At 36.7% G+C, this 27,116-nt stretch overlaps 1 protein-coding gene and 2 pseudogenes across 2 annotated transcripts in view; 2 read left to right on the top strand and 1 right to left on the bottom strand.

The window, feature by feature from the left end:
• Positions 1–27,116, top strand: part of LOC105668191 (protein Wnt-11b-1-like) — a 161,421-nt gene that overhangs the window by 112,355 nt on the left and 21,950 nt on the right. For both annotated transcript variants that reach the window (XM_067349812.1, XM_067349811.1), the window contains one exon: positions 21,635–21,906. In XM_067349812.1, the coding sequence (XP_067205913.1) occupies positions 21,635–21,906 (272 nt within the window). The remainder of the gene's footprint in view (positions 1–21,634; positions 21,907–27,116) is intronic.
• Positions 21,832–24,722, bottom strand: LOC136998217 (uncharacterized; annotated as a pseudogene).
• On the top strand, positions 24,805–25,531 carry LOC136998216 (uncharacterized; annotated as a pseudogene).

Below are 27,116 nucleotides of genomic sequence, written 5' to 3'. Positions count from 1 at the left end.
GGGCAAAAAAATATTATCTAATAATTTACTATGTTAGAAACAAATGTGGAAAAGGAAAAAAAAGTTGCACAAAGCAGGTTTCGAACAGGTGATCTCTAATATTCCAGCCACTCGCCTCAGAATTTCTTTTCTGAATCAGAAACGCTTGCTTTTAACATGCAAGTAGCATGCATTTATCGTCTGTTGTGTCGGCTCGGTGGAAGGGAGCGTTCGCTCTCTTCCATTGGTTGAACGGCCGAGCTCACACGGATACGTGACGTAGCGCTTCTGTAAGGTTGTGTGAGGCAGCGGAGCCGGGACCGCTGTGGGAAATATCGCATCACTGATTCAGAGTTCGAAGATGATATATTAGAATCAGAAAGAGAAATCGATGAATACAATGAAGGTCACAATAATGAAAACGAAATGGCTGATAAAATGAAAAAATTACGTCAGTGGATTGTAACCAACCAAATTCCACACAATCAAGCAGATGAGTTGCTGGATATTTTACGACCTAGATTAATGCCACACTGAGAAAAATGGTTTTATTATATTAACAAAATGCTTCTGGTTGACCGTATTTTAGTCAAACAAAACAGAATTTCTGGTTATCGTCACAAAATTTTACATCTTATATCAACACCGTTTGGTTAACTTTACTATAAAGATCTGAATAAGTGTTTTCTTGTTGGATCTACAAAACTTCTTGTTATATTTACATAAATCGCAGCGCTCTGCAACAGTTTCGTCATCACTCACTAAACGGTTGATCAACTATTTGCCGCATTCATTTGTTACACTGTTACTGCGCCCTCGCTACTCGCGGCGCGAATCGCGCGCATTAGATCTTTCGCGAAGCAATGACGCTGAGCAGTCGGAACAGTCTCAACTGAGCTCGCTAAAGTTTTACGTCGCGTCGTGAATCTATTACAGAATATTAGTTAGGCTGATAGCAGAGAACGAGAAGTAAGCACTCATGTCTGTCGTAGACGTCTGTCGTGGACGTATGATAAGGCAGAAAAAAACGTAAGTCGTAAAAGGTTATTGTGTGGATACATGTGGATACGACTACGACATACATACATAAGTGCTTACGTCTCGGTCTCTGAAATCAGCCTTACATCCGAAAAGTTTTATAATCACGTGGTATTTGTTTTTTTTTTATGAAATATATGTATACCAGTGATGTGATGTTTCCTATCGGGCTCGAGAGCCGGGAGCCCGGTAGGAAACATCACTGATTGTGAGTATACTTTAAACCAAAATATATTGTTAGTATTTTACAAAAACCACACCTATCCGAACTTGTTTTTTAACTACAACGTTGTGTTAACCTAACCTAACAAAACGATATAGTAAAGTTAACAAAAAATTCTGGTGGAGTTTTGTAAATCTAACAACACGATGTAGTAAGGTTTACAAGAAATTCTGATAGATTTAAACAGGATGGAATTTAACAGAATTTTCTGGTAATTCCAACAACAAATTTGTTTCCTAAAATTGTTGAACAAACGTACTAGTGAAATCAACCAGAATTTCTTATAATACAACAAAACTTTTTTTTCAGTGCACTTTTACCCAAATCTACAAAAACGTTTATAGGAACGTCATCCGCAAAATACAATATCGAACAATCCAGGAGAAAACCCGAGTAAAATAAGGGCCCTAGGCGGGCCCTAGTATAATTTCTAGAAAAAACCGTGGAAACAAAGCCTGGGCCTGGATACATTTTAGATAACGTTTCAATTATGACGGACTTGAATAATCGTTGCGATTATTACTAGAGAAGCTAAAACACATTAAAGATAAAAAATTAAATTTTAGAAAGTTAACACGTTAAAAGAAACAAATATGATACAACAAAATTTCTATCTTTACCGCTCTATCAAAATTTACAACGCTAACAGTAAAGAAAAGTAAAGCGGTAAAGAAAGAAATTTTGTTGTATTATATTTGTTTCTTTTAACGTGTTAACTTTCTAAAATTCAATTTTTTATCTTTAATGTGTTTTAGCTTCTCTAGTAATAATCGCAACGATTATTCAAGTCCGTTATAATTGAAATGCTGTAAACTCAAAATTAGTAAAAATGCGCGCGATCAATTCAATCAATAAGTTATGATGCTACGTATATATGCTGTCATTACCCACTGAACCGCGCCTATCTCTGCAAAGTATGCCGCGCAACCCGTCGTACTGCCCAATATGTATATGCAACACCCTGTATATATGTGAATACGTGTGTGTATGTGTGTGTGTGTTATTCTTCTTGGGAACTAAAGAAATTTACGTGGTAGTGATATACGGGAGGAAGCGGGGAAAGGGGGGGAAGGTAGAGGAAGAGTGGGATCTTATAGTACTATTGGGGCGAGTGGGCATCTCATGAAAATCTGAAGGGAGGAGTTTATCGGGAAAAAGATCAATTATTCGATCGATATGAGCGTGGAAGGGTTGATCTGGAAGCCTAGGTTCAGGAGAAGGCTCAGGTGTGGGGGGAGGAGGGAACTGTATGACGTGAGATCTATGAGCGGATTGTGTAGTTAAAGTGTGACTTATCCTAAACCTTAAATAAGGCGACGCGAGCGACGTTAATCCTACAATGGCTAATGTTTCTTGAAATTAGAGATCGAGTCGGACGTGCATGGCGGGCGAGTCAAGGGAGTAAAGTAACGTTGAAATTCACTATAAAAAAAAGAAAAAAAACTGAATCATTATCTTACAAATGCGAGAAGTAAAAAAAAATTTTTGAACAAGCGAAACTTACTAATTTCTGGTGTTGCGAGTGGCGTGAGAAAACTAGACGGGTCCTCCTTTTTCCTTGTCAATGTTGAGTTGGTTGCCGAAGGAATTCAAGCGGTGACTTTTGTTGAGTGCTAACTGGTTGACGGTCCAAGGTGCTTGAATATTCACGAAAATCCAAGTACTACCCAGTAAACATTCGATATCCTATGTATATACATGAAATATCCATAATGTGAAAAAATGTACTGTATATACTATGTACATACATATGATATACGCTGATGTAGATATCAAACGTATATATATACGCTGAGGTAGATACATTTATGGACATGCATAGGTTATCGCATGGATATTCGTACAATGTATATTCGAACGGGATCGCTGCCTGTATATACATAGAATATATCTCGTGTATATTCCATGTATATACATGTAACGTACATATATACGATATACGCTGATATAGGTACATTTATGGATATACATAAGATATCGTATGGATATACATAGAATCAATCATTAGTTCGTTCGCTTGCCGCTATGTGACGCATTATGCGCTATCTATCTCGTATTTAAGTTTTAATCATGAAAATTATATAAAACTTGCAAAAGGCGGGTAATAATATTGAAGATGTAATAACTTTTTCTATCAGTTTAATATCTGAATCCCAACACAGGAAATTTAGATAAACTGATTGTTCAAAAATTGGGTAGATAAATATCCGAATGAATGAAAATTGTTTATTATTAAAAAACGTACTGTATATATTATGTACATACATAGAATGTACCTCACGTACATGCTACGAATGTGTATTGCACATCCTTGGAATATATCCTATGTACATACTGCGAACGTGCACTGCACATCCTCGGAATACACCCCATGTATATACCTCGAATGTACACTGCATATCTTTGGAATATACCTATGTATGTACTATGGACATCCTATGTACATACATGTGGTAATTATTTTACATACATAGGATATGCGCTTTATATACTTTTCACATTCTTTGTATATACATAGAATATACAATATACATATACAGGGTGTCAATTAAGTCCCGGGACGGCTGAATATTTTCTTATGTAAGGTATTTTTGAAAAAGGTCAAGGTTATTTCTGAAGTAATTTTCAACGAGGAATTCAACGGTGACCTTCAATTTGACCTTGAGCTTGACCTTCAAAGTCATTTCAAGGTTAGGTTAGGTTTTTTAAATAGAAACCCCTATTTTTGATTCCAAAATCTAATAGCTGGTGTCAAGAGCTTTTCAAAACACTATAATGAAGTTATTTTTCATTAAGTACTTTTCGAGTTATGAGGCTTGTAAATTACAGTATTTTGACATAAAATACAAAATATCTTGTAAAACATTCAATTTTTGGGAATCTTACCTTAATACTTTTATGCATAAAATAATAAGACGAATCAATTGGTATAAAGAAAACACATAGTTGCTTTCAAGAAAAAGTATGCAATTGCATGTTGCAAACTACATATTTTTCTTGAAAGCAACTATGTGTTTTCTTTATACCAATTGATTTGTTTCATTATTTTATGCATAAAAGTATTAAGGTAAGATTCCCAAAAATTGAATGTTTTACAAGATATTTTGTATTTTATGTCAAAATACTGTAATTTACAAGCCTCATAACTCGAAAAGTACTTAATGAAAAATAACTTCATTATAGTGTTTTGAAAAGCTCTTGACACCAGCTATTAGATTTTGGAATCAAAAATAGGGGTTTCTATTTAAAAAACCTAACCTAACCTTGAAATGACTTTGAAGGTCAAGCTCAAGGTCAAATTGAAGGTCACCGTTGAATTCCTCGTTAAAAATTACTTTAGAAATAACTTTGACCTTTTTCAAAAATACCTTACATGAGAAAATATTCAGCCGTCCCGGGACTTAATTGACACCCTGTATGTATATACATAGGACGTACATAGAATGCTATAGCTAAAGCTAATAGCTAAAGCTTTATTTGCGTAAGGCGAAGACGTGGCAATACTTGTGGCAGATGGCACATACATATATATGTATAGAAAAAAGTAGTAATTACTCTTTTCAAAGGCACACTTTTTCTATGCACAAAGAAAGAATTCTGGTGAAACCTATGATAATTGTAAGTTCTACTGGATATATTTTGGATGTCTTTGGCCCCTATTTTTCTGACGAACGAAATAATGATGCCAATATATTAAATAGCCTGATAAAAGAGAGAATTTCTCACCTCTTGGAATGGTTATGGTTAGAAGATATTATGATTGTAGATCGAGGATTCCGTGATTCAATAGCAACCTTAGAAGAATATGGATTGATACCGAAAATGCCTCATTTTTTGGAAAGGGGAAAGCAACATGATGCAATCAGTGCAAATGCTCCTTTGTATTATATATAAAACATGAAGGCTTGTTTCCTCGTCGTCTCCACATGCCCTGCACCTGGATGTATTGCTACGCCCAAGCTTGTACATGTGGTAGTTTAAGGTGCCATGACCCGTCAGTATCTGTACCGCTGTCCTGGCATCTCTCCTACTCAGAGCCCTTATGTTCCAAGCCAGTTCCCTATTGGGAGTATCTCCCATCAGAGCTCTAGCCTGTCTACATTTGGACTCAGATTTTACTCTCCAGTGTCTTAGATGTTCTCTGCGGAGCCATTCTTTGATCCTCCCCCTTTCTAGACAAAAGGGAATTCCCAGAGCCGGCCCCGGTCCTACCATCGTTATTTCTGAACCCGCTCTTGCCAGCTGGTCCGCACATTCATTACCCTGGATGCCTGAGTGACCAGGCACCCAGGTAACGATGACTTCTCTTTCTCTCGCCAATTCGTCCAGAACGCCTCTGCACTCCTGAACCAACCGCAATGTTATTGTCGGAGCCCCCAGCGCCTTGATGGCCGCCTGGCTGTCTGTACAAATTCTGATGTGCTCTCCTGCTTCTTCCCTACTTCGCACGGTCTGAGCACAGCTTAGGATAGCCACAATTTCCGCTTGGAATACCGTGGCATAACTGTCGAGAGAAATGTTCTCCTTTTATTCCTCTCGACTGTCAAAAAAGCCGGCCCCGGAGCCCGTGTCCGTCTTGGAGCCGTCCGTATACCAGACATCCCCTCCACGCACTCGAGCCCCTAAGTTTCCACCTTCCTTTTCCTACTCCTCCGGCCTCGGTATATGCACTTTAAAGCGCCTATCAGAAGCCCGAATAATAGGTATTCTGTTTTGTCGCATCTCAAATATCGGATCCAACAGAACGTCTTCTGGCAGCCTCGTATGCCAGGCTCCCTTCTTTCATTTTAGTTCGCATCTCAGACGGTATGCCGCCATTGCTGCAGCAGCCACCTGGTGAAACGGCTCGATGCCGAACATTACGCCTATCGCCGCCACTGGTGTTGTAACCATAGCACCCAGGGCGCTTCTCAAAATCAGAGTCCTGACATGCTCCAGCGCAACTTTGGCTGTTTTCTTTCGCACCCTAGTCCACCATACTACGGCTGCGTATGTGAGTCTGGAGCGAAGTATGGCTGTGTAAATCCAGTGTATCATACTCGGTTTCAAACCCCAAGTCTGGCCAAGGTCCTTCTGCACATCCAAAAATACTGACACAAGCTTTTGCACCGGCTACGAAGGTGCTCTTCCCAAAGCAGTTTCCTATCCAGAATAACTCCCAGATATTTCACTGATTCGGTCGGAACTAACCTTACTTCTCCAAGAGTGGATCCCACAATGGTGCCCACCTTGTATTTGCGAGCAAAGACAGTAAGACCAGTTTTCAGCGGATTCACCGCTAAACCCGTCCTCTGACACCAATCTTCTACGACTTCCAGTGCCCCCTGCATGAGCTCTAGAAGCGTCTCTAGAAAGGGGCCTCGCACAAGTATTGCCACGTCATCCGCGTAGCCTTGTGCAGTGAAACCTCTATCGTCCAGTGCCTTTAATAATCCGTTTGCTACCAGGCACCATAAAAGTGGGGAAAGTATTCCGCCCTGCGGGCAGCCTCTTCCCACCCAACCACAAACTTTCGCAGTTCCCAAAGAAGTCATCACACGCCTTTCTAGCATGCCCCGGATCCACTCGACAAGCTTCATCGGGACACCTCTTTTGGCGGCTTCCTCACACACTACCTCGTGCGGTGTGTTGTTAAAGGCGCCCTCTATGTCTAAGAAAGCACCCACTGCGTAGCCCTTCCTTTCCAGCTGCTCCCCAATAAACGCTACCGTCTGATGTAGAGCAGTCTCGGTGGAATAGCCTGGACGATACGCGTGCTGATTTTTATGGAGAGAATGCCTCCACAGAGTTGTCTCTTTCAGATATGCGTCCACCAGCTTCTCCAATGTCTTAAGGAGAAACAATGTTAGGCTAATTGGCCTGAAATCTTTTGCCTTGGTGTAGCTCGTTCTTCCCACCTTTGGGATGAACACTACCCTGGCCAGTTTCCATGCGCTGGTTGTGTAGCCCATCGCGATACATGCTCTTAAGGTTCGAGTCAATGGGCCCACGATCTGTTCCAGTCCCTCTTGTAGAAGAGCCGGAAAGACGCCATCCGGTCCCGCTGACTTGTAGGGCTTAAAGGTGTTAATTGCCCATTTGACCTTCTCGGGCATGACAATCTTGGCCGCCATTTGCCAATCCGCTTGTCGGGCTTTTCTGAGTGAGCTCGGCTCCTTATATGCAAATAGCTCTCCCGGCTCCCTATGGAAGCCCGGAAAGCTCACTTCCAGTAGATGCTCCAGACATCGCTCTCCAGTCATCACCGTCCCATCAGAGAGTGCGATGGCTTCCAGGGTCGCATCCGGGTTCCTAGCGAGGATCCTGCAGATTTTTGCCGTTTCGGGCATTCCCTCCATTTCCTCGCAAAACTTTCTCCAGCTTTCCAGTTTCGCCCTAACCACAGAGTCTCTATACTCCTTCTGTGCTCTCCTAGAGAGCTCCCAGTCGGATTGGCGGCCCGTGTTCCTAGCTCTATTCCAGGCCCTGTGAGCCGCCACTCTGAGACCCTGCAGTCCAGGGGTCCACCAGGAAGCACCGCCTCCCCCTCGTCATGCGAGAAGTAGGCCAAACGACCATTTTCCTCCTGTCACTGGAGTCAGCAGTGAAATCCACTTCTACAGCCGCAACGTCCCTGGAACACAGGTGAGGTATTAGCTGGGCTTCCATACTCTTGACGGCCACGCAGGCCCTGAGCCGATCCACTGATGGGGCCCTAAAGAGCCTGCCGCCAAGTCTTTGATGCAACCCCGGATTACTCAGGGTTTTAGCATCAGTGATATGCATGTTTGCTTCCCAGCTTGTTGCCTGGCCAAAACAGCCGAGACCCTTTTGCTGTGATGCAGATTAATCTGGGTGAAGGCCACCTCTCCCGATCCCGCCATTTAACTACGAGACCGTTTTAGGGGGCTCCTCTTTATCCCCCTTTACCCCCCCCCCCCCTTGGGCCCCACTTACCCGAAAGGCAATCCTGTCGAGCCCAAAGAATGGTTTGAAGTCCAGCGTCCTCAATTTGAGGACACTAGACTCCGGGACACCGAGAATTAAGTTCCCACCTTCCTTGGTGGCCCCTACCGCCTCCGCGAACACTTTCCAGCTCTCGGTGACAAGACCCGGGTTCTGCTTCTCCAGCCGCTTCAAGACGGTGGCCGCGCCCTCGGGAGGTCCCAGGACCCAAACCACCGCCCTGTGCTGCTTTTGAAGCGCATCTATGCCCATCACCTTGAGCTTGGCGCCCTTTCACGGAATGATGCCGCCGATTCGTTCCACGAGCCAACCCAGCGACGTCCGCGCATTTTACCACCGCCGCACCGCTCCTTAGAGAGGTGCTATGGAATCTGGGCACTGGACCCTCTTGGATCCCGTCGATCTCTTTCGAGAGATTACCGCCGCACCCCTCAACATATTCAATTGCTCTGCAGTGATCTCTGCCTCGGGGTAGCCCTCCGCCACAATCACCCTCGCCAGAGGGTCAGCAGCGTCCGCATAGGCATGGTGCTCATTATGAGCCCTTTGCCTCTTCAACGGACGGCCGCCCGATGGTGGGTTTTATTGGAGCCTTTCCGACGTTTACCATCGTGTGCCCCTTCACCACCTCCGCCGGCGTACAAGGGGGAGCCACGGGAAGAGAGCGAGCCCCTTCCAAAGCCCCTGCTCTCATCCGCTTCGCCCTCCTTCTTTCGGCCCCGCACCGGTTTTTCTTAACTGGAGGTGAAGCCTTCTGCCGCGCAGCCGGGCCGGCTTCACTTCCAGAGCCCTTAAGGGTCCCGTCCGTTACCACCGTCCCAGCTCCTTCCCTCGGAGACCCGTCACGCGAGCCCTCCCGATTTCCCACTTCGTCCTCTAAGTTTAAATTATTAAGAAAGTCCATAGTGGTCCCACGAGTAGCTAGGGAATTACACGGTCCGCCCACGGAGAGCCCCGCATGCGTGGGTAAGGGATACTCTGGGGTTTCGCCCGGTTCCCCAGAGGTATCGTTCGCGACACTGCTCCCCCAGTGACATGCAGCCATCGCCACGATGGCTTACAACTTGGCTTGGGGAGCTGGTCCATGGCAGCGGTCTTCCCTTACCCTCCACAGGGTTTTACTTCCGTGGGGCCAGGTTATAACCGCCACTACCCAGCAGCACTGAGTCCCCTCAGAGAGCTCACACCTACTGGGCGTCCTCCTATCCGCCACTTTGGAGACGCGCCCGGTGGGTAGCTCAACCCCCGGGTATTTTGATATAACACGCACAAATAATTTTGTATTTTTATAAAATCTGTCGTTCGGTGAAACGTTCACATACTTAGTCAATTATTCCTATTTCCGATCATTTGGTCGGTATTAGAAAATTGAAACATAATTTTATAATATAAAAAATACATAATATATGTGTTTAAAATAATAATTTTTTTTTTTAATTTTTTAAATGTTTGTTTCTTTTATATAAAAATCTTTTACCGACCAACAAAATATAAATATTTTTATCAAAATTTTTATTTTAAAAATAGCCAATTTTATAACCTATGTTAGTATGTAAGTAGTGTTGCAATTTTGCAAATAAGCTTTTTATAATTTATTAAAGAAATACAACAAAAATTGATGAAATTTTTAAGCATTAATAGGTTTTACCGTGTAAAATGTAGCTAATAAAAGATTGTCTCATATTTAAAATTTTTTTGTTTTTTGAAATTATTTGCAGGTTGGTATAAGATTCAATTTTATTGTCCGATTTCTATTTACCAACCACTAAAGGCTGTAATCAGTTCACTAATCATATCATTAGAAATATCATTGAATTGATTTTAATCACTTAGAGATTAATTGTGTTAAATTCATTATTGTTAAAATTTTTGTCTGCATATGTTATTTTTAAAATTCTTATTTTCTTCTTGTTACTTTGTTTTTATATTACTTTATTTTTACAATATTATTATTACTTTTTTTTTCAATAAGTTAAAAAGATAATTTTCTTTTAATAAAGTAAGTACATATTTTTGCGTATCTCCGATTTATGTACTTGGTTTTGAACACTACGAAACTGGTTATAGCGTACATGAAACGAATGTATCGCGCAACTCGGGTTCCCCCACCGATTTAAATTTTTCGGGTACTTAGTCGACGATCAACGATCGATAGAACCTTCTTTTCTTTCTGAAAACTTAATCAACCACGTCGACCTTGTTTATTTGACCGAACGAAATACGGACTTCACGGACTTCTCGCTCCCGAAACCGTTTGACGACCGGTAAACTTACCTGAAAAAAAAAATGACGTTCTGACATATACTGATAATGAGATACTAAAAATTATTAATCCTCCAGCTTTGATTAGTAATCATAATATTAATTTTGTTCCGGAAATTGACGAACTATGTAAAAAGCAATAATATTTTTTTATCTAGTTTAATTTAAAATTATTTAAGTTTTATAGAAAATTTTATTAATTTTTTATAGGTTTTTTTAAATATCATATATTAATTTTATTGTTTTAAAATTTTATTATAAAAATGAATATTATTATTATTTAATTAATTTTAATTTTTTTAAATTAATTATCTTTCCAAAATAAAGTAAGATAATATAAATAAAAAGTTAATAATACTGTCTTAATTATTATATGCATTTATATGTATGTTATTACATTTAATTTTTAACAAAATAAAACTAAGAATTGTGTTAATATACAGCAATAGAGCAAGAGCTGGGTTGAGTTGCGCAAAAATTCACTTTTATTAATTGAACACAGACGTTTCGGCCAAGGGATGTGGCCATCTTCAGTTTCAATTTTTACAAACAAATTATTACATGAGTAGAGAAGCGTTGATAATGATAATTAATAAGCGTAGTTTTTGATTTAGGAAACGCATCCTGTTAATGTAAAACGAAAAAACACACAAATTAGGAGCATTCTAAAAGCTCAAACAAATTATTGAAAAATTATGTGTATAAATACCTCTGATAATACGTGTCGTACATTATTTGTAGTTAGTTTAAATATATATGTGTGAAGCCACGGACCGTCTATCGCTTCGTTAGATGTGGTATCTTTGTTCACCAACTTACCGATTGAAAATACAGTTGATAGCATAAAAAAACGGTGGGGTCAGATAATGGGTCATACTTCCATACTACTCAATGAATTGGTTATGGGTATCACTCTTATTCTGAATTCCACGTTTTTTAAGTTTAACAATAAGGTGTACAAACAACCCAGTAAGCAAGAAACATTAAATCAACGTTCTGAAATATTAATTTTATGTAAATTTTTATAATGTTTAGATATAATGTTGTATACATATTTTAAATATATTATTTTATAATATAGTTTTCTTAAATATCAGAGAAATATTTTTAAAAATTTATTTAAAACTTTGTTTTCAATGTTATTTTAACACTTCTATTTGCTGCAAGTTCAACATAGTTACAATAGTTTTAATTTGATGAAATCTTACGTTTAAAATAACATTATAATGATAAAGATTTTGTTGTGTTGTTTTAATGTTTTTTTAATATTATTTTAATATTAAATTTATAAGAAAGAAATATTATAAAACTATTTTATAGAATTATATAAAGTAAAAATAATCAATATTAATATTTATGTAACTAACATTAAGTTTGCAGATAAGTAATGTCAAAATTCTTTGCGAAAGAAAGCTCTATTATACCGGGTGTTTCAGACCACCCGTCCCACCCTTTTAAAACGTAGGGATGTGCTTGTACAAAAAAATGGCTCAGACAAAATTTGCATGATTTCGAGAGATCTATCTGATGGTGACCTTGACTTTGACTTCGCAGTTGATTTTCAAGGTCATTTGAAGGTCAGAGTTATTTTTTTAAATGGAAACCCCTATTTTTGATTCCAAAATCTAATAGCTGGTGTCAAGAGCTTTTCAAAATACTATAATGAAGTTATTTTTTATTAAGTACTTTTCGAGTTATGAGGCTTGTAAATTACAGTATTTTGACATAAAATACAAAATATCTTGTAAAATATTCAATTTTTGGGAATCTTATGCATAAAATAACGAGACTAATCAATTGGTATAAAGAAAACACATAGTTGCTTTCAAGAAAAAATATGTAGTTTGCAACATGCAACTGCATACTTTTTCTTGAAAGCAACTATGTGTTTTCTTTATATCAATTGATTCGTCTCATTATTTTATGCATAAAAGTATTAAGGTAAGATTCCCAAAAATTGAATGTTTTACAAGATATTTTGTATTTTATGTGAAAATACTTTTATGTCAAAAACCTAACCTAACCTTGAAATGACTTTGAAGGTCAAGCTCAAGGTCAAATTGAAGGTCACCCTCAGTTGGCCCCCTTTTAATCCTACAACGTTTGTTAAGGTCATTTTTTTGTACAAGCACATCCCTACGTTTTAAAAGGGTGGGACGGGTGGTCTGAAACACCCGGTATATAGCTATCTCTATCCTCAATGTAAGCGTCAACTCGTATGAACAACGTGCAACGCGCAACGTGCAGTATTGTCAATACTGAAAATCTATAAGATATGTGACATGATATGAACTATAAATTTCCAGCACTGACAGCAGTGAATTTCGGAACGCAGCGTATGTGCAATCCTTCTCGGCAGCTTCGTGATGTGTGTGCAAGCACGTGCATTTATAATCTCATATATCTTTGATTTTTGCAAGTGATTGCAGGAAGAACTTTATTGAGTTAAAAATTAGAACATTGATGTTATGTTACTTTGTATTTACTAAGAATATGAAATAAGTAATAAAATATTAATATTGTGTCAATGTTGATATAATGATGAATTAGGTTAAAAGTAAGTTTAAATCTAATCATTTATTTAATGTTATATGAAAAACATTATATTAAAATTATAAAAAACATTTGCACAACATTATTCGTAATATTAAGACACTCCCATGTCAACGTTATTGAAACCTTAAAATCAGTGTCAAAGTTTGTTTATAATGACGTCGATTAGAACGTTAAAACCTACATATTTAACAATGTTACATATTACTAAATATCGTTAAAATAACGTTATATCAATGATTTCTTGCTTATTGGGAAGTCTTTGGTACACCAATGGGCTCTCCATTATCCCCATCATAGCGGACATTATTATGCAAGACTTAGAATGTTTAGCCATAGAACGTTTACCATGCACACCGTCTTTTTATTATAGATATGTAGACGACATTCTTATTGCAGTCCCTAACGACCTTCTAAATGAAACTCTTTCCATCTTCAATTCCATACATCCGAGATTACAATTCACACTGGAAGTTAGTAATAAAAATCAGATTAATTTTCTCAATGTTTTAATTATTAATGACAACTCGAAGATTATTTTTGACATTTTTCACAAATCTACATACTCGGGAAAATATTTAAATTTCCATTCACACCACCCTTTAACGTACAAAAAAGGCGTTATTATTGGCATGGTTGATAGGGTACTAATGTTATCCCATCCACAATTTCAACAGAAGAATTTGGAAAACATAATAACAATTTTATTAAACAATAGTTATCCTTTAGATTTCATTTTCTCAACTATTAAAAATAGAATAAAATTTCATATGCACAAGAATTTTAACAAAAAGGACAACAATAATAACGCAAATAATAATAATAATAACAAAAGAAAGATTTTTACGATTCCATATGTGAAAAATTTATCAGAACAGTTTGTTCAAATTTAAAAAAAGAACGATTGCATATTGGCTTTTTCTTGTAACAATAAATTGAACAAATTTATAAAAACTGGAAAAGACTCTTTGGATAGGATGAACCAGTGTGAAATTGTCTATAAGATCTCATGTCAAGACTGTGACGCTACGTACGTAGGACAGACAAAAAGACAATTACGGATTAGAATAAAAGAACACAGAACAGATATCAATAAAAAATCAGGCTCTCTTTCAGTTTCTTTTCATTTTCAGTTTTCTTTCATTTCTTGCCACAGGATGGAATTTAATCACGACTTAAAATGGGACGAAATCGACATATTAGACAGAGAACTTGTTATAGTAAAAGACTAACTTCCGAAATGCTACATATAAAAAGACAGAATACAGGACTAAATAAACAGGAGGACACTGAATTATTACCGGATACATATCTACCAATACTTAGAAAATTCCCCACCTTATAATTTCTCTCCTATAACCTATCCCCTCTTTTCTTTCTGTCTTACATCTTTGCCAGTCGAGTCCCACTCACTGCTGTGGACACATGTCACATTTCTAATTTCTTTTTACATAATTTTGACGAATCGTTCAAGGTATAGATATTTTTCAAAAATTAATTAATTATTTTTTTATGTTTTCTTTGTCGTTTACTTGTATTTTGATTTTGTCTTTTAACTAATTAATTTTTTGTGTTTTGACTAATTTCTTATAATCTCGTTTTTGTTTCTCTAATTTGCAAGTTAGATGATCCGTGGCTTCACACATATATATTTAAACTAACTACAAATAATGTACAACACGTATTATCAGAGGTATTTATACACATAATTTTTCAATAATTTGTTTGAGCTTTTAGAATGCTCCTAATTTGTGTGTTTTTTTGTTTTACATTAACAGGATACGTTTTCTAAATCAAAAACTACGCTTATTAATTATTATTATCAACGCTTCTCTACTCATGTAATAATTTGTTTGTAAAAATTGACACTGAAGATGGTCACATCCCTTGGCCGAAACGTCTGTGTTTAATTAATAAAAGTGAATTTTTGAGCAACTCAACCCAGCTCTTGCTTTATTGCTGTATATCAGCGCTCGGAATTAGTTGCACATTTCGGGCCGATTCAAGAGACGACGCCTCCTGTTCCTCCACTACCGCCCAGCCGCTGGCGGCCGAGCCGCCGAGCTCTGGCTCAGGAGCGTTTTATATTAGAAATAGGCTGGATTGTTTAGGCATCTCTCAGGAAATCGTAACATTTTTTTCACTACATAAATAATGTTTATTTTCATTAATACATAATATATATATATATATTTAATTATTAATGAAAATAAACATTATTTATGTAGCAAAGAAAATATTACTATTTTCTGAGAGGTGCCTCAACAACCCAGCCTATTTCTTATATAAAATGCTCCTGCGTTAGAGCTATCGGCGGCTCGGCCACCAGCGGCCGGGCGGTAGTGGGGGAACAGGAGGCGTCGTCTCCTGAAACGGCTCGAAATGTGCAACTAATTCCGAGCGCTGCTGTATATTAACACAATTCTTAATTTAATTAAGGAAAAGCAATAACCTAATATTATTTGTAATTTCAAAATAAAACTATTTGTACTGATCCAAACTATATATATATATATATATATTTTTTTTTTCTTTTGGACGGTAATAGGATCTAAATTGATCGGTAATAGGAAAAGTTCAAAATTTTTGTTGGTAATAGGCACATTTCACATTTTTAGTGCGACAAGAAAAAAAGTTATTTAAAAAAATAAAAATTACAATTATAAAATTTTTTTTGTATATAAAAGAAGAGAATGTTATTATTTTAAGAAATAATAAATCGGAAAATATTAGCTTTTTAAAAATCTTATTATATTGTTTTATGTATATGGTAATCTCAATAGGTCGGTGAAAGGCAAGATCTATAGAGAGAAGGTTACCTCAGTAAAACTGGTTGTTGGCGAGGGACGATGAAGGAAGGGGGGAGCTAGAAACAGCTTGTGGCGAGAGGCGATGAAGTAAGGGGGAAGCTAGAAACTGCTTGAAGGCGAGGGGACAATGAAGGAAGGGGAGAGCATGATGATCTCATTTGCAAACAGTAGCTGTCTGAGATAGCTTCTGCTCGCAGATGACATCATCATTGCCCCTCTTGCCGCTCGCTTTTCTTTGCATTTGCCCCTCTTGCCGCTCGCCCCTCTCTGCATTTGTCCCTTTTGCCGCTCGTCCCTCTTTGCGTATGACAGGCCTGGCCAAAAGCTTGCTCGCGAGCAGCCTTCAGAGTCCGCTGGATGGGGACTTGGCCCCCACTATCTTGCCGTCCCCACTTATGTTTGTTCGCTATCTTTTGTTCTAAGGCTTAGAACAAAAGATAGCGAACAAACATAAGTAGGGACGGCAAGATAGTGGGGGCCAAGTCCCCATCCAGCGGACTCTGAAGGCTGCTCGCGAGCAAGCTTTCGGTCAGGCCTGGCGTATGAGGTAACCTTCTCTCTACAGATCTTGGGTGAAAGGTACATTTACCTTATATGCCAGAGAAACTGCAGAATTATGTATTAATTTGTACGTGTGGTACAGAATGCCTTCCTCTGTACATAAAGTGCTACTACATAGTAGTAATATTATGCGGAAGTTGGATCTACCTATTGGCTATTTTTTAGAAGAGGCTCAAGAGTCTAGAATTAAAATATTTAAATCTGCTAGACGCTATTATAGTAGAACTAGTTCCCGTAAAAGCAATAATGAAGACATAATGAATTACCTTCTCATTTCTTCGGATCCTATCATTAGTGCGAATAGATTATAAAAAGATAAAATAATAAAAGAATTGTCAATCGAAGCAAAAAATTTAATCAAGTGAACTAATCCAAATTGTAGGTAAATAATCTTATTACCAATTATACATAATTCTAAGATTAGCTAATACGAGTATTACTCTTTGTATTTACGTTCATGAAACAGTCGAATTAGTGTGTGTGCCTTAGAACATATACTACTGGAAGGAGCATAGGTCTATAATCTCTGTACATTCGAGTTGACGCAGAGAAGATTGACAAGGATGGAGATACAATGCGCAGAAGATTGACAAGGATGAATATACAGGATGTCCCATTTTAAATTACGCACCTGAATATCTCGTCAGGGGAGCCACCAATCCGAAAATAACCCTTACAAAAGTTGTTGGGTTCGGAGGGGGACATCCAATGATGACATTGGTTTAACCTAGGGTGTACATGCCAAGGTCATATAGAGGTCAACTTTGTTTTTTTAAATGGAACACCCTATTTTTGATTCCAAAATCTAATAGCTGGTGTCAAGGGCTTTTCAAAACACTAAAATGAAGTTATTTTTCATTAAGTACTTTTCGAGTGTATGAGGCTTGAAAGTTACAGCATTTTGACATAAAATACAAAATATTTTGTAAAACATTCAATTTTCGGGAATCTTATCTTAATACTTTTATGCATAAAATAATGAGAGCATTAGTTGAGTGCGTTCTGATTGGTTGCGTGCTGACGACGCTGACCAATAAGACATGCGTGACATTTTAGCGTTATGGCCGGAGCACAGACTTTTGCATAAAGCATAACGCATAAGCATAAGGAAATTGATTGGTCCATTTCCTTATGCATTTGCTTATGCTTATATATAGACCAATCAATTTCCTTATGCATATGCGTTATGCTTTATGTAAAAGCTTGTGCTCTCGGCTTTACATTTTAGCGTGACATCCGAGAAAAATGATGATTTTTTAGATTTCTCGACTTTGGATGCATATATCTTAATTTATAAAGCACACAGAGCAAAAACAAGCATACTTTCCTTATATATCTTTGGTATGCGCTTTCGATTGAGCCTATTACCAACTCAATCGGCCCAGCCGTTATTGAGATCCGATAATCTCGGCTCATCTGACCTTCCGTCTCGCGTAAAGATACACGGTCGGTCTTGCGCTACGCGTGAACTTGGCGCGAGACACTACCGTGTCTCTTGATTCGTCCCTGCGGATAGAGGAGAAGAAGGAGACGACGTTTCTTAATTAAATATGAAAAACATCACTTTTTGACCGCTTGTATCTCCGGAACGGTTGGACCGATTTTAATTTTTTTCGGCTTAAATTTCTCGTGGCGATGCCACCTTTCAGGATATACTATGTGTTTTTATAAAATTTTCTATATTTTAGTTGCTATAAACCCCCGAAAAGTCGACTTTGTGCGCGCAGGATAAGAGACTTAGTAGTGTCATTTTCTGAACTTTGCCAGAGACTCTTTTCCTGACTTAGTAGTGTCGTTTTTTGAACTTGGCCGGAGACACTACCGCGTCTCCTGACACATAAGATAATACATAAGATAATATATTTTACCTTATTTATAGATTTTAGATCAACTATGTTGTGTTTTCTGAATGCATCCAAAGACTGACTGTGAGTATCTCGTCAGTGCTTACATATACATATATCAGTTACTGATGCGATACATATCGTTTCACAGATAATAATACGTATCAGATAGTAGTACAATTATGTATTATTTATATACTATTTTGATAATATATGAGATATATTAGACAGAAGCGTTTTTACGTATCATATACATAAATAAGTTACATATTAATGATACTTTATTGATACTTTCCGGTTATATAACAGGAAATATCAGTAACATGTGCGTTTGCTGGGTATATTTGAACGAGATCGCTGCCTGTACATACATAGAATATACCTCGTGTACATTCCATGTGTATATAATACATGTAACGTACATACATACAATATACGCTGATGTAGGTACATTTATGGATATACATAGGATATCGTATGGATATACATAGAATCAGTCATTAGTTCGTTCGCTTGCCGCTATGTGACGCATTATACGCAATCTATCTCGTATTTAAGTTTTAATCATGAAAACTATATAAAACTTGCAAAAGGCGGGTAATAATATTGAAGTCTTCAATTTGAAGATAAAATAACTTTTTCAGTTTAATATCTGAATCCCATCACAGAGAATTTAGATAAACTGATTGTTCAAAAATTGGGTAGATAAATATCCGAATGAATAAAAATTGTTTATTATTAAAAAACGTACTGTATATACTATGTACATACATAGAATGTACCTCACGTACATGCTACGAATGTGTATTGCACATCCTCGGAATATATCCTATGTACATATTGCGAACGTGCACTGCATATCCTCGGAATACACCCCATGTATATACCATGAATGTACACTGCATATCTTTGGAATATACCTATGTATGTACTATGGACATCCTATGTACATACATGTGGTAATTATTTTACATAGGATATGCGCTTTATATACTTTTCACATTCTTTGTATATACATAAAATATACAATATACATATATGTATATACATAGGACGTACATAGAATGTCCTAATGTTTATTGAGTATGGTGGATATCAAAATAATAAACGGTTATAAGTTTTGTGAAAATTCGTATTTAAGAATTGTCGAAGTTGCTGAATATGAATCTGATATCAAATTGGATCAATTATTATTATTGTTACTATTATTATTATTTTGATATTTACCATGTCGAATCCGCCTATACGATTATCTCTCGTATACGATTATCGTCTGACTCTCATTTTCGTATCACGTTTTATTTATTTATTTATTACTTTTCTATTATGAATAACTTCAGAATGTTAGACACGTTTATTCATCACAGAGTTGACTCAATTTTTCTATTTCTTAACTGACATTCTCGCAGGGTGTCCGCCCAGTCGTCTTCCTGTACATATCTTCATGTATATGCATCTTTTTGTTTAAAAAAAAAATAAAACAAAAGGAAAGGGAAAAAGATGTGGAATCATTGCAAGACGCTTCACAAGTCAAAGCACATTAGTTCGAGAATTCAAACATACTCGACCGTTGAAGTGGATAGGTGCGTTAATTATCTGGACCGGTACACAGCGTCATGCGAAAATTTTTTTATATATCTAGGACAACACAAGTAAGATTAGTTTTTTTAAAGAATTCTGACATTTCCAACGGTCGAATTTCGTAAACAAAATGCGATAACCTTGCGGCGTATACGTATTTTCATTAATTTTATGTAACTTTTTTTTTGTTAATTATCGTTCACTGAAGATGGCCAAATAAAATGAGCCAAAACGTATGAATTAACTAATTGTTAACTTTTCTTTATTGAACAACCAACACCCAGTTCTGGGCTAAAAATGCTATTTTTTAATATGTAATTTGTTAATTAAAAAAACCCAAATAGATAATTTCTTTAATTTAATAATAAATGATTTTTATAAATTATTTATTATAAATTTTTTATAAATAATTTATTAATAGGATTTATTAACACATTACTAATATTTAAATTAAAATCAAAGGAAAGAAAAGAACAAAAAAAAGTTTTTCTTTAACATCATTTGCAGAAAATTTTCTCGATTCTGGAGCATCAAGAGGAATGCATAATGCGCTGATAGATGTACAAGTTCTTGACGGTTTTAATGTTCGTAGCACAAAATTTATTTTAATATCCCGAAAAAATAATAATAAATTTAAAATAAATAAGAAATTATTGGAAATTTTATTAAATTTACAAAAGATGAAAATGAAAAAAACATAATAACCGAAGGAGTTTCCCAATTCACGTTTTAAAAAATGGCAGAGATGGGTATAAACTTTCAACACATTGAAACAACACTGCAAGTGAACACTCCAAGAGGCACAACATCCAAATATCGTCAATGCTTTAGTTAAATTAAAGAAATTAAACGATATAAGTTGATATAATAATTTATTTATTAATTTTATTATTAATGAGATTGTTCTAATAAAATTATTTTTATCATAAAAATTGAAATATTTTTTACTTTAATGGATTTGAATTTTATTTCAAAGGCAAACTAGATGCAAACTGCAACGTTGCCAAATGTATCTTAACCTTTCACATCGATCAATATAGCTACTATACTGATTTATGTCGGACAATATTTAAACTTAATTTTTTTATTATTTACTCTCGCATTTCACTGGTAAGATCGGAACTTATAATCAGTTAAATAATTTTTAGGATTTAATTTTTTTCTCTATTGATTCTGTTTTGAACATTAATACATAAAAAAATTAAAACGTATGAAAAGTTTGACCTTAATGTCAATGAAAAATATTCTAAAAATTTTTAATTAAAAAAATTTATTTTCGACGATTAAATTAAGTCGTAAATTATTTTCAAAACGGGATTAATTACAAAATCCCGTGAATTTGTATAAAATATTGTGAATATTATATAAAAATTTAATAAACACATATAAATAAACAAACCTTCTAAGAATACGTTTATTAAATGTACATGGTGTCCAAAAATTACGTGTAATTCGTGAAACTTATTTTGTTTATAACTTTTTAATAAACAATGAGCTATAATCTTTGTTTTACTATGGCAATAATCTTTTTTATTATTCAGGACTATAGTTTTAATAATATATGTTAAAATTAAGACGATCGAATCTGACTGTGTAATTTTAAACATTTATCAATAATTTTTATAACATAAGCATTAATTTACTAATAGCGCTTTTTAGTCAGAATAGTTTTTTGCAAGATATTATTTTCAGATAAGATAATGCAAAAATTACGATTTGCCGTTTAATTTTTCTAAAATTTGTACAAAAGCTATCTAAAGCCAATACAAAGCGATTTAATTATTTAAAATAGGGACACGATATAACTGTAATTAATATTTTGCACAATAATGTGACAGGCGGTCGAGCAATCCTTGACCTTGGAGTGCAAGTGTCATGGGGTGTCAGGATCCTGTAGCGTGCGTACTTGCTGGCGCGGTCTGAGTGCGTCAGGACCATCTGCCGCCGGAAGTCGTTTGCTTCGCAGATACGCCACTGCGGCCGAGGTCAGACCGAGATCTGGCGGCAGACTACCACCTCTGTATCATCACGATAATTTGCTGTACACTACCAAGAGCCCGGATTACTGTCTTCCGGATAAGAAGAAGGGCAGCCTCGGCACAATCGGCAGGTTAGACGTAATTGTAAATCTCACTCAATGTATAAATATTAATTTTTCAGTGTTATAAAAATTGGAGAATATGTTACATATAAACATGCAATAATAACTATATAGCAATTGTCATATAATTATTCAAAAAAATTTTTTTTTAGAGTAGACTTAAAGATAGAGATATAGCAAAAAATTTATAAATGATAAGGTCTGGCCAAGTTCCAAAAAAGACACTCCAATATGTTTATATTTTAATAATTATCTAAATTTTTTATATATTACCAACATAAAAAGTAACTGATACATTATTCAAGGTGCAAATTCAAAATAAACATACATAAAATATACATAAAATGTATAAATAAAACTGATCCAAATTTGATTTTAAAAAATTTAATTAGAATAACAAAATATTTATTAAAAAATACAAAAAAACTTGCCACTGCCAACGGGCTTCGCCCTTCCCCTTTGAGCCCCCTCCCCCAGCACAGCCCTTTGCATCATTCCCTCTTTTCCCCTCGTCGAGGGACCCCTCCGCCCCTCTTTACACCTCAAAGTGTTATGAAACAATGAAAATGAGTAATAATGTAATAACCCAGTAAACATTCGATATCCTATGTATATACATGAAATATCCGTAATGTGAAAAAAAATGTACTGTATATACTATATACATACATATAATACGCTGATGTAGATATTTGTGGATATACATAAGACATCTTATAGATATATAAAGAACGTATATTCGAACGAGATCGCTGCCTGTATATACATAGAATATACCTCGTGTACATTCCATGTATATACATGTAACGTACAGGGTGTTTTTGTAACATACAGATCAGTAAGTTGGGTTGCCTATTTGTTTATCGGCAAGGGCATGCTTTACCGGCCGTGCAGAATAAGGTTAGATCGCAAGTCTGGCGGAAAATAAGGCAAAAGAAATTTGAGTTTTATCATTCTGGTATAGTGTAAGATTTAATAATATATATATAATAAAATATATATACAATTGTATATAATAATTTATTAATTATATATAATATAATAAAATATATATATAATAGGAGTTGTTTAATAATAGAAATATTAATAACAACATAATAATAAAATTAGTAAACATTAAACAATTATTAAACAAATAACACATTTTACAAAATAAAGATAAATAATATTTTTTTATTTAAAACATGCTTATAACAAATGTTCTATTAAATTACCAGCTTCTTCTAAGCATAACGTGATTCTGCGCATGAAATTTTCTCTCACTCTATTTAATGTGGCAAGAGTGACTTCTGCACATGCGTTCTGTATTCTATTTTGCAAATCTTCTTAATTTGCTAGCAGTTTTATATATTTTATTTTTTAAAAAGCTCCACACGAAAAAATCCATGGGCGTAAGATCCGGAGACCGTAGTGGCCACACTGAGGACCATGAAGTCCGATTCATCTTCCCGGAAATTTTTTATTTAAAATTGTTCTCGCTACAAGAGACGTGTGAGCGGGATGTCCATCCTCTTGGAAAACCATTTCTAGTCTATTAGCTAGTGGCACATCTTCCAAAAGCTCGTCGAGTCAATAGAGAAGAAATTGTGAATAATATTGTGCATCCACATTTCCTTCGATAAATTCAGGGCCGATGACGTGATCTCCTACGATTCCGAGCCACACATTTATAGTCCACCTACTTTGAAAATTGTGTTCTTTTACACAATGTGGATTCTGCTCTGCATAGATGCTCATTATGACGGTTTATGTGTCCATGACTTCCAAAAATTGCTTTATCAGTCCATAAAATATTTTTTATAAAGATGTCATTTTTGGCATCATTAAAATCTACTTGCAGAATAATTTAGTATAAAATTGACGATGCAAATTGATAAATGGTAATGTGTCAGGTATATTATAAAATAATAAAAGAATAAAAAATTTAAACAAATTTACGATCAATAACCCATTCACGAAAATTTAAACATCGTGGCATATTAGCAGGTAGAAGTTTGTGTGTAGTATGTTTTTTTGAATAGATGCCAAATCAGCGAATGTTTAATTATTTTGTGAACCGTAATGTGGATTATGTCTAGATCTGCGGCAATTGCTCTCGTGGTTGTGTGAACATTTCTGATAAGAGTTTGTAGAACTGCATCAATTGTCTCCTGATTTCCCTGCGGAACATGGATCAGCCTGCGAAATTTACAAAATTGTCCATTTGTTCTTAGTCTTTCGTAAAGGCGATAAAAAAAACCGTGATTTGGGTGGCGTCTGTCCGGAAAATTTCGAACATAAAGTGCAGCTGATTGTCTTTTATTCTTTTGGCACTCGCCGTAAATAAAAATCATGTTTGTTAATTCTTCAAACGAACAAAACTGTTACAATTGTTTGTTCGATTGTTTCTCTTTCTGTATTCCTTATGTCCTGATCGCATTCTGTTTGACAGAATTTGACGTGAATTATACAGGTTAAAGCGCGTTAAAAATTGAGTTAACATACTGGAACCGGAACGAAATCACTATTCGTTTGACGAATTAAACAAATAACGAATTAAATAAAAAAACGGACATGATTCTTATTTACGGCGAGTGTCAAATAAATCAAAGACAAGCAGCTGCACTTTACGCTCGAAAGTTTCCGGACAGACGCCACCCAAACCACGGTTTTTTTCATTGCCTTGAAGAAAGATTAAGAACAAATGGACAATTTCGTAAATCTCGCAAGCCGCTCCATGTTCCACAAAGAAATCAGGAGATAATTGATGCAATTCAACAAGCTGTTGTCAGAAATCCTCACACAACCACGAGAGCTATTGCTGCGGATCTAAACATGAACCACATTACGGTTCATAAAATAATTAAACATTCGCTGGGTTTGCATCCATTCAAAAAACATACGACACACAAACTTGTACCTGCTGATATGCCACGACGTTTAAATTTCTGTGAATGGATTATTGATCACGTTAGTTTGTTTAAATTTGTTATTCTTTTATTATTTTATAATATACCAGACACATTGTTACCATTTATCAACTTGCATCGTCAACTTTATACTAAATTATTCAATTTCTGCAGGTGGATTTTAATAATGCCAGAAATGATATCTTTTTAAAAAAACATTTTGTGGACCGATGAAGCAATTTTCGAAAGTCATGGGCAGATAAATCGTCATAATAAGCATCATTATGCAGAGCAGAATCCACATTGTGTAAAGGAACACAATTTTCAAGACAAGTGGACAGTAAATGTGTGGCTCGGAATCGTAGGAGATCACGTCATCGGCCGTGAATTTATAGAAGGAAATGTGGATGCACAATATTATTCACAATTTCTTCACCACCGACTCGACGAGTTTTTGGGAGATGTGCCACTAGCTAATAGGCTAGAAATAGTTTTCCAACAGGATGGACATCCCGCTCACACGTCTTTTGTAGCGAGAACAATTTTAAATAGAAAATTTCCGCGGAGATGGATCGGGCTTCATGGTCCCCAGGATAGCCACCACAGTCTCCAGATCTTACGCCCATAGACTTTTTTGTGTGGGAATATTTAAAAAATGAAATCTATCAAACTTTGCCAGCAAATCAAGAAAATTTGCAAAATAGAATACGAAACGCATGCGCAGAATTATGTTATGTTTAGAAGAAGATGGTAATTTAATAGAACATTTATTATAAGCATTTAAATAAAAAAATTATTTTATTTATTAATCTTTAATTGTTAATTAATAATAACCTTTATTATTTATTTATTTATTAAAAAAATCTTATTTATCTTTATTTTGTAAATTGTGTTATTTGTTTAATAATCGTTTAATGTTTACTAATTTTATTGTTATGTCGTTATTAATATTTCTATTATTAAACAACTCCTATTATATATATATTTTATTATATTATATATAATTAATAAATTATTATATATAATTGTATATATATTTAATTATATATATATTATTGAATCTTACACTATACCAGAATGGTAACTCAAATTTCTTTTGCCTTATTTTCCGCCGGACTTGCGATCTAACCTTATTCTGTACGGCCGGTAAAACATGCCCCTGCCAATAAACAAATAGGCAACCCGACTTACTGATCTGTATGTTGCGGAAACACCCTGTACATACATACGATATACGCTGATGTAGGTACATTTATAGATATACATAGGATATCGTATGGATATACATAGAATTAGTCATTAGTTCGTTCGCTTGCCGCTATGTGACGCATTATGCGCTATCTATCTCGTATTTAAGTTGAATCATGAGAACTATATAAAACTTGCAAAAGGCGGGGTAATAATATTGAAGATGTAATAACTTTTTCTATTTTTTTGTGCGGAAGGGGGGGGCGATAGTCCCGGGGGTGGATAATCTTCTAAAGACACCCTCTGGCGTGCAATGTGAGTTTCTAAGAGACCCACTGCCAGAGGGTAGTGTGGGATTCGCCTGGGATTCGGGTATACGAAGCCCTAATCTCCCAGGCGCCTACCCACTAAACTCCACCTACGTTACGCTGCCGTCAGCTGCTGTTTGGAGGAGATGGCCGGGAACCGCAACGCATAACATCCGGCCACCCCCTCCCGACTGCCAGTTATCCGGCGCAGCCAGTTGATATGGGGGGAATTTCCACATCCCCCCTCCTTTCCCACCCTCCACGTAATTCCTCTCCGGGCCCAGGCCCGGTGGTCCCACCTACGGACGGACAGCGACCAGCATTCCCCTCAATCCGAGGGGGGGTGGCCCGATGCTGACCCGCCCGCAGAGGACCTTCCACCCCTTTCCTGCTCCTCGGGCCCGGCTTACCCGGGGGTACTCGAGGAGCATTGAGGGCCCGCACTTTTTGGGGTTGGAGGAGAGGGTTAACCTTATCCTCCCCACTTCCCCTTGAGCGCTTCTCGGCCTGGGTCCGCGCGATCTTATGGCCCTACGGCTCTCGCTGGAACTGGCCCTACTGGGGCCCGGTTCTGAGGATCCCCTCCGCGCAGGCTTTTCTCCCCTGATATCGGTGAGGACCACGCTTATCTGCATAGTGGCCCCACCGCCCCTGGGGGAGGAGCTGACCTTTTCTTGGTGGGGAAGCCCGGAAACGCAGGGGGGACCGAAGAGCACTTCTCCGACCTCGCCCTGTGGTCCGCTTCTCTTCCCGCCACCATGCAAATAGGGCATCGAGCAGGGCGCTTACACGCCCTCCCCTTTATGCCCTTCCTCGCCACAATTGTAGCAGCAGA

Source organism: Linepithema humile, chromosome 2 (assembly GCF_040581485.1).
Source record: "Linepithema humile isolate Giens D197 chromosome 2, Lhum_UNIL_v1.0, whole genome shotgun sequence".
NCBI lineage: Eukaryota > Metazoa > Arthropoda > Insecta > Hymenoptera > Formicidae > Linepithema > Linepithema humile.
The sequence above is the reverse complement of the archived record's forward strand: the minus strand, read 5'-3'. Positions and strand labels throughout refer to the sequence as shown.